General features: G+C 44.9%; 1 protein-coding gene across 2 annotated transcripts; it reads left to right on the top strand.

Moving 5' to 3' along the window:
- On the top strand, positions 1-9,027 carry LOC307085445 (cullin-3-like). 2 transcript variants are annotated; one of them, XM_079750244.1, is made up of 16 exons: positions 1-241; positions 2,079-2,276; positions 2,463-2,576; positions 3,498-3,658; positions 3,771-3,885; positions 3,974-4,202; positions 4,318-4,463; positions 4,588-4,764; positions 4,951-5,121; positions 5,230-5,337; positions 5,566-5,690; positions 5,780-5,876; positions 6,181-6,315; positions 6,706-6,892; positions 7,331-7,476; positions 7,959-9,027. In XM_079750244.1, the coding sequence occupies exons 1-16, from the start codon at positions 182-184 to the stop codon at positions 8,088-8,090; spliced, it is 2,301 nt and encodes a 766-aa protein (XP_079606370.1). In that variant the 5' UTR covers positions 1-181; the 3' UTR covers positions 8,091-9,027. The 2 variants fall into 2 exon arrangements, with proteins under 2 accessions (XP_079606370.1, XP_079606369.1); XM_079750243.1 differs by having other exon boundaries at positions 6,178-6,315; positions 7,959-9,026.
- Positions 9,028-9,116: the final 89 nt, after the last annotated feature.

The following is a 9,116-nucleotide window of genomic DNA, read 5'->3' as shown; positions in this document are numbered from 1 at the left end:
ACTAGCTAACGTTAGCTCCCAGATTGGACAGCGAGCGAGTGTCAACAACAGAGCAGAAAATACAGCCAGACCGTGTTCCTAAACGGGACGTCTAGGACATCCACACCACTTTCCATCACCTGGAAAATAATATCACTTGCCTTTCATGTTAACTTAGAAACGAGAGTCGTGCTAACCAATTATGTCCAGTCTCAAAGGCGGCACTAAGAGGGATACCAAGATGAGGATACGAGCTTTTCCTGTAAGTGACCGCCGGCAGCCGCGTCGCTCTCCCCCTCACTACGAGACTCGAAGGCCGGGGATGAGGGATCGCTGAGCTAGCTGGTGCTAACTGAGCTAGCTGCACGACTGTGATATGGATCCTAGGCTTTTAAAGTTAAATCCACCGTCAGACAGTTGTATTTATTGTACAAAGTGGGGGAGGGTATCCGAGTGGCTGTGCATTATAGTTGCCATGGGTTGGCGTCCAGGTTCCATAATGTCAGCGCCGTCTTAAGAATATGAGAGTAAGGAGGCGAAGTGCTGGTGTGTCAGGATGGTTGAGTCGGAGGCTAACAGGCCCGTGTGCTAGCCCCCTCTCACGGTGGCTAGTACGTAGAGGTTTAGCATCAGAGGCTAGCTAATAGCCTTAGCGGCTAACTTTAGTTCGCTATCGTTCATGTTTGTAACCCACTGTTTATAACGGAGTGACATTATGAACAGTTTTGATTTTCGTCAACCTTGGTTGAAGCTTGTGTAACGTTGGTGGATCGTGTCTTGATCCAACGGAATTATGAATGTTTACGATACTTTGTTGTCTGCAATTGTCATTTGCTCCGTCCTATTGGTGCGGTGAACTTGCTGGGTTAACGTTACCCTACAAGACACATAATTGTCCCCCTATCAAAAAACACGGTTTACTAAAGGTGTGATTGTAATAGTGGACGTGTCATCACTGTGGTTGTTGTGCCTCAGGACCGTTAGTTACCAATGGAGTGAGAAATGCAGGCCTGCCTCAACAACCGATGCATCCTGAATTAAGATTTATGGGATGATCGAGTCGTGCTGGTTTCGTCCCTTTACCGGACATTAAAAGTGTCGGGCGTTAGTAAGTGGAGGAGGCCCTGAGTGGGCATGTCAAATGAAGATTATAATGTACCATCGAACGATTAAGCTGTATGCCTAGTGTTTTGTAGATGACGCTGTGTCCTTTGGATACTTGTTATTGTTTAACTGGATAAGGTTCCATGGCATTTCCGTTATCTAATTGACTATCTGAGTTTATTGTAAGACACCATGGCTCTGAAATATGTGTCTGTCTACTTCTTGGCAAGGTTATGATTAAATATCCCCCCCACCCCCCCCCCAAACACAACTCATTCTGATTATTTATTACATTGGGCTGTACCAAAATGTCATACCTAGTGTGGCATAATGCAACTTTCTCTTTTCCATCATCTCAAACCTGTAGGTAAATTCAGGTGTGGCGGTTGTCTGTTTTACATGCTGGTTATAAAAGCTCTCTGCTCTCTTCCCTATCTGTAATCAATGAATTGTCTACTAGTTTAACATGTGAAATATTATGTTATACTGTATTATATATATTTGATTCTAGGATTGTCACATACATACATATATATACATATGTTCCCAAAGCATGTGTTTCTAGTAGCCTCTGCTTATTACTGTCCCCGTATCGTCTCTGACAGGTAGCCTATCATCACACAACATGAATAAGTATTATTTCCCCCCCTTCCCCATAAGAAAACTAGCCATCAGCTAGAAGATATGTATATTATTTGAAATAATCAAGTGCTATTGTCAATTTCTTTTTAATTGTTCTGACCTACACATCGGTTGATATACCTGCCAAACTAATAATGAAATAATGAATATAATTGCGCAAAAAATATTAACCCTAAATTGTTGTGTTTTTTGTAGAAACCTTTTGAATAACAATGAACAATAATATTGACAAAACAGTAAATAAAGAAAATCAAATGCAACAGCACTATTGGTAGAGAAATGCATCTCTCCCTACTTAAACTTGTGACAAATGGGTGCAATTGCATTAAGTATTACCATCTAATTCTTTTCAGATGACAATGGATGAAAAGTACGTCAACAACATCTGGGACCTTCTAAAGAATGCCATCCAGGAGATTCAGAGGAAGAACAACAGTGGGCTGAGCTTTGAGGAGCTGTACAGGAATGCCTACACCATGGTGCTCCACAAGCACGGGGAGAAGCTCTACACAGGCTTGCGGGAGGTCGTCACGGAACACCTCATCAATAAAGTAAAGAGCTGCGCTTGACAAACTACCGTTTCAACATTTGTTTCCAAAATAGCGATATGAGTAGACCCCAAAGGCGTTTAAAAGCTATTTTAAAGTCATGCTTACTATGAAGTCTGAGCTTCTTAATTGTTTTTTACAGTTAGCATTACTGATGTGGGATGCTACTTTTCTGACCTTTCACTTCAGGTACGAGAAGATGTCCTGAACTCCCTCAACAATAACTTTCTGCAAACACTGAACCAAGCGTGGAACGACCATCAGACCGCCATGGTCATGATCAGAGACATCCTTATGTATATGGTTAGTGTTTGACGCTTTGTCTGGTTTGTCAGACACACGTAGATGATAATGTAGCTTCTGTGATTTCTCGAGGTATTACATTAATGGGTTCAACTGAACCCTAGGTGTATTGCATGAATAATTTACGGAATAGAGGAGCCAGTCCATTGTGGCCTTTACTTCCCAGCAGTACCTACATCCTTTAGCTGGACTTTGGCTGGAGGACCCTAGGGTGCTTTTCAAAGCCAGACAAAGGGCCTCTGTTAGCTTGTTGTGAATATGCTATTAGTTTTCTTAAGCAACCAGCCCAACTGATTTATTCTCGTAGGCCACCCCCCCCCCCACAGTGTTCACAGGGTTGTATGTAAGGGGAGCCCCCTTTGGTTAGTTATAACTCAAGGCAACCTTTTTTCCTAACAACACCTCGCTCCAATCATTGGCTGGGCAGTTGGCTTTGGGGCATTTAACTGGTGCAGAGCCAGAGCTCTCGATTACTTGTTGCAAGCTCTGTGTTAAGGCAGCACTCTCAAGGAGAGAGAGACATGCACACTTAACCACATAAAGAGAGTTTCTACTTTGCTGTAGTCCACCAGATACTGCACTCCTGGTGCAGTATCTCCAGTAAGAGTCTGATCTAATTTTATCTTTTCCTTTGGATTGCTGGAACCACACAGTGTATTGTATGATGTGGTGTATTTATCACTTGTGATGGAAGCAGTTTCATTAGAAATTGCTGTTCCAAGCATATTATTAAAAGTGCTGCAATGGCATGCCCCATGGCACCTTTCTGTGCATACTTACTCCCGGGTAAAGCTTTGTGCTAAACATGCATGAATATAAATAGATTGATTGTGGACATGCAGCTCTTTAACACAATCTGTTCCAATTTTTTTTCTCCTCTCCACCTTCTCCCTCCTTTACTCTCTTTCTGTGGCACCCAAGGACCGGGTATACGTCCAGCAGAATAACGTAGAGAACGTGTACAACCTGGGCCTCATCATCTTCCGAGACCAGGTGGTGCGCTACGGCTGCATCCGAGACCACCTCCGACAGACCCTGCTGGACATGATCGCGCGTGAGCGGAAAGGGGAGGTGGTGGACAGGTAGGACGGGGCCAACCAAACTTGTAGCTTATGACTGGGTTGTTTGGTCGTCCAGCACAACTCTCACGCATAACTCTTTAATCATAACCCACTGTACGTCGTAATGTTGCAGAGGAGCGATCCGGAATGCCTGTCAGATGCTGATGATCCTGGGCCTGGAAGGAAGGTCGGTCTACGAGGAGGACTTTGAGGGTCCCTTCTTGGATATGTCCGCTGAATTCTTCCAAGTGAGTTTATCCTCTCTTGTTTGTTGGCAATGCGGGCAAGCCTTTCCTGGTGCCTAACATTAGTCATCATGACCCTCGTCTGCACCAGATGGAGAGCCAGAAGTTCCTGGCGGAGAACAGCGCCAGTGTGTACATCAAGAAGGTGGAGGCGCGCATCAACGAGGAGATTGAGCGAGTCATGCACTGCCTGGACAAGACGACGGAGGAGCCCATCGTCAAGGTGGTGGAGCGGGAGCTCATCTCCAAACACATGAAGACCATCGTGGAGATGGAGAACTCCGGCCTGGTTCATATGCTGAAGAACGGCAAGACCGAAGGTAACAGAAAAACAAACGCGTCCCAGCATCACCTTGTAGTGTCTTTACATTGATGCTGTCTGTACATTTTATGGCCTGTTTACCGACGCTTTTGCTTTTGACTCTCATCGTCCAGACCTGGGTTGCATGTACAAGCTGTTCAGCCGCGTTCCTAACGGCCTGAAGACCATGTGCGAGTGTATGAGTTCCTACCTCCGGGAGCAGGGCAAGGCTCTGGTGTCGGAGGAGGGAGAGGGAAAGAACCCAGTGGACTACATTCAGGTAGGCCTGTCTTCAAGAGCACAAAGGAAATGCCATCGAACGTAGCTTAGACAACTTACTCATATTAGAGCTGGAAGATGTACAGATGTTACTGTACTCAAATGGCCATTTTAAATTCTCACAGGGCCTCTTGGACTTAAAGACACGATTTGACCGCTTCCTTCTGGAGTCTTTCAACAACGACCGACTCTTCAAGCAGACCATCGCGGGAGACTTTGAGTATTTCCTCAACCTAAACTCCCGCTCGCCTGAGTACCTGTCGCTCTTCATTGACGATAAGCTGAAGAAGGGAGTCAAAGGGGTATGGGACACATTTCATCTGAAAATACATAAACGATACACATTTGAATGACAGTTGGCTTGTTCTGAATGGGGAGAGAAAAAGCTAATAACTTATTGTAAATGATAGCTGGACACTGCAGTGTGTTCGTACCGAGCAAAATACAGTTAAATATTTTGTGTTTGTTGTTCATTTTGTCTCCCCCAGCTCACGGAGCAGGAGGTGGAGTCCATCCTGGACAAGGCCATGGTGCTGTTCCGCTTCATGCAGGAGAAGGACGTGTTCGAGAGGTACTACAAGCAGCACCTGGCCCGCCGGCTCCTCACCAACAAGAGCGTCTCGGACGACTCGGAGAAGAACATGATCTCCAAGCTCAAGGTAAAGAGCATAGTTGTTGTTTTGTTTTTTTCTGTGTGTCTGTTCGATGTGTCTATGTTGTGATCGGTCGGTTGGAGTCTAATATGCCCCTTCACGTTCTATTTGCAGACGGAATGTGGCTGTCAGTTCACCTCCAAACTGGAAGGGATGTTCAGAGACATGAGCATCTCAAACACCACTATGGATGAGTTCAGGCAACACTTGCAGTCCACCGGGGTAATGACAATGCTTAACGCTTCATGCTCTAAGCTTCATGCTTATGTAGAGACAACAGTTGATGCAGTTGACATAACAATGGCTTCATACAGCTTGTTTATTTAAAGGGGAAGGCCACGCCTGTTTTGTGACAAAGTGGGATTTGGCAGGTTCTAGTGGCAAGCCATGGCTTTGTGTGATTCTGTGGATTTCTATCCAACTATACTTCTCTCCTCCTTTTGCTCTCAGGTGTCTCTCGGTGGTGTTGACCTCACAGTCAGAGTCCTCACTACAGGCTACTGGCCCACGCAGTCAGCCACACCCAAGTGCACTATCCCTCCCTCCCCCAGACACGCCTTTGAGGTCTTCAGAAGGTAGGGCTCCTCATTTGGTCAAAGACATTTGTGTGTTGACTGTCTTCAGTGCCGGTACTGAGCCTGGCTGCTGGGGCTTTATGTTGCAGGTTTTACCTGGCCAAGCACAGCGGCCGGCAGCTCACACTCCAGCACCACATGGGTTCAGCGGACCTCAACGCCACCTTCTATGGAGCTATCAAGAAGGTATCGACCTAAATAAAGATTAGGGGTTTCTCTTTAACATCAACATAATCAAGACTCATATGGGGCAGCATGATGCAAAGCCATCTAGATAATGTGTCCCAACAAGCCTGACATAAGTCAGGTTCTTCCCTTCCCGTACTTTCATTAATTAGGGGTTGTTCGTTGGATGGTTGGATCTGACATGGAGGGATGTCTTTGCAGGTCTATCTGAAATCCTCTGGCCTTTGCCACCTGTCTGATCATTCATGTACTATTATCATTATTACTATGTTTTAATGTCCTCTGACATTGACTTCCTCTGCAGGAGGATGGGTCTGAAGTAGGCGTGGGCGGGGCCCAGGTGACGGGCTCCAACACACGCAAGCACATACTTCAGGTGTCCACCTTCCAGATGACCATCCTAATGCTGTTCAACAACAGGGACAAGTCCACCTTTGAGGTACGGCCCCACACAGGCTCCCTCCAGCTCCCCTGTCACATGGATTAAGGCAATGCAGGGATTTTTTTATACATATTTGTACATGTATTTTATAGGGTTGAAGTCATTTTTTATTTTATATATTATTGTATATTATTATTTTAATTTGATTACATGAGACTAGTAAAACCATTTTGGACATGCAGTGTCTGCTGTATTAAAGACAACAAAACTCAAAAAACATTTAAAAACGAACGGATTGATAAAACCTGAGTTCGGCATCTGAGTATACGTTAGTTCTCAGAGGTATACCTAACGTAAGGCTATTGAACGACCAAAGTGTAGTTTCTACCTGTTCCGGTTTCTGTGCCATGTCTGTGAGCGGCTCTCCCTCCTCCTGCCTCTCAACAGGAGATCCAGCAGGAGACAGACATCCCTGAGAGGGAGCTGGTGCGGGCTCTGCAGTCGCTGGCCTGTGGGAAGCCCACCCAGAGGGTGCTCACCAAGGAGCCCAAGTCCAAGGAGATCGAGAACGGCCACATGTTTACAGTCAACGATCAGTTCACCTCCAAACTACACAGAGTTAAAATACAAACAGGTGGGTGCAGCGCTGCGGTCCGGCCACTAGGGACAGCCCCTCCCGACCTTCTGGAACCCTGTCTACCTGAAGGATGTCTGGTGGCGTCCGTTGGGACGGACAGGGAGGCGGATATGAGCAATTGAGCAGTAGCACCCCAGAATTGAATGGACAACATGCATATTTCTGTGGATAGAAATCTTCTCTAAAGCACATTCTGTCCTGTAGAAGCTTCTTTTTAGACTGCCGGTATCTAGGCTAATTGTTCCGACTCTGCAGCAGTATAGACAAGTCTCATGTTCATGTGTCAAGATTTAACCTTGATTTAACCCATTTTCCTTCATCCGCTGGGAACCACACAGTTACTCTATTTCCCCCTGTTTGGGGAATCTCAATGAAACGCCGTTTCAAAGCTTCCCTAATGCCCGCCGTCCGTCTCCTCCGGTTTCCTCCCGCCAGTGGCTGCTAAGCAAGGCGAGTCGGACCCCGAGAGGAAAGAGACCCGACAGAAGGTGGACGACGACCGCAAGCACGAGATCGAGGCAGCCATCGTTCGCATCATGAAATCCAGGAAGAAGATGCAGCACAACGTCCTGGTGGCCGAGGTACACGCACACGCGCACACAGACACGCACACACATTCTCATTGTATGTTTTACTATCCTCAACCACAAATGTATAATATAGAATAACTATGTGTAAGAGAAAAACCAACATCATAAAATTTTTCCTGATTTTCTACTGATCCGGGTCCTTTACCTGTTTATCCAAGTTGTGAGCTGGTAGAAATATAACTTAATCGATGGTTGAATGGCTAATACATATATTTGGTTTGTCTGGAGGATTGTTTGCCCAAACTCACAGGGAAGGTGAATTTAAGAAATGGACCATTATCGGAATAAAGTGTTTACCAAGCTATCCTTGTACCGAGCTGAAGGCACCACACACAAACCCAACAGTCATTATTTTACACAGTGCTCATTACAACCCGGTGACCGATCCAGAACCGTTGTTTGTTAGGTAGTCATCGGTGAGGCTCGATAGAGGGATTGACTGTTTTTTTTGGTTTGTCTTTCCTCGTGGACAGGTGACCCAGCAGCTGCGATCCCGCTTCCTCCCCAGCCCCGTGGTCATCAAGAAGCGTATAGAAGGACTAATAGAAAGAGAATACCTGGCACGGACGCCGGAGGACCGCAAAGTCTACACTTACGTTGCATAGAAGGAGCCGAGTGGTTCAGAGACTGGAGATGGATGGATGGAGGGGGGAGGGGGAGATGCAAAGTTTTTTTGTTTTTGTTTTTGTTATTTTTTTCCTTTTGGACTGTTGTTTCGCATGGACTGGAGTTTTTTTTTCTTTTAAAGATAAATACCGGGAAGCTGAGTCAACATCTCCTACAAACACATACCCATCAACAACAACAACAACAACGACCATGGAAGCAGATAGAAAAGGGGATGGAATAAAATTCAACGCAGAAAATAATCCATGACGTGTGGTAGATTATTTAAAATGGAGGCCCACTTGTTCTTAACTTTGTTCCTCTGTTGGTTTTAACATGGATGGATGCAGCTTCAAGCTTTTCACTGTTTTACCCTCGTAGAGATCCACCTTGCAAAGAATCCCTTGGGAAAAATGTGAATGCACCACATTTTTTTTGTTTTGTTTGTTTTTTGTTTTCAATACTGTCAAAAAAAGAGAAAATTATTAAAAACAGTAAATGTGGATTCGTACAAAAGGAAATAAAAATGCTGAGTATTAATACTCTACGGTTTTCAACCAATTCAGACAGATATTTTTGTCTAGATTCATAATCCCCAGTGCTGCACTAGTGACACTTATTGTGCACAGCTAAAATCATGTAACTGTGTGCCCAGTTCAAGGGGTTGCGTGGAAATTTGAAGAATGGTTGCACGCCTCCAACTTATTCTAACAGCTTGATGTGACGTGCCACACTAATTCATTTATTTATTTTTTACAAACAAAAGGTTTGACATTCTGTTATTCTGGTTTGAACAAAATATGCATCAGGTAAAGTAAACATTGTATGTATTTTTTGTGTAAATTTGAAGTTAATATCAGTTATTCCAAGTTTACCCTTGGGATAAGAACATTTGTTACAGACACGGGTCTATTTTTTGGGTTGCAGCGTTGCCATTTGTTGCGTGCATAAATTGATATTGTTGCTTACTGCTCCAGCATGTTTCCATGACGACTTGATGGCCAACCATATGTGACCTATATATG

This window comes from Pollachius pollachius (genome assembly GCF_949987615.1).
Source record: "Pollachius pollachius genome assembly, chromosome: 14".
NCBI classification, from domain to species: Eukaryota; Metazoa; Chordata; class Actinopteri; order Gadiformes; family Gadidae; genus Pollachius; species Pollachius pollachius.
The sequence above is the reverse complement of the archived record's forward strand: the minus strand, read 5'-3'. Positions and strand labels throughout refer to the sequence as shown.

Excerpts from the sequence above, each read along its gene's own strand:
- LOC307085445 (XM_079750243.1), top strand. The coding sequence starts at position 182 with ATGTCCAGTCTCAAAGGCGGCACTAAGAGGGATACCAAGATGAGGATA. Across the intron at positions 3,886-3,973 it reads TGTCCGCTGAATTCTTCCAA|ATGGAGAGCCAGAAGTTCCT; the intron begins GTGAGTTTATCC and ends CGTCTGCACCAG. Across the intron at positions 4,464-4,587 it reads ACCCAGTGGACTACATTCAG|GGCCTCTTGGACTTAAAGAC; the intron begins GTAGGCCTGTCT and ends AAATTCTCACAG.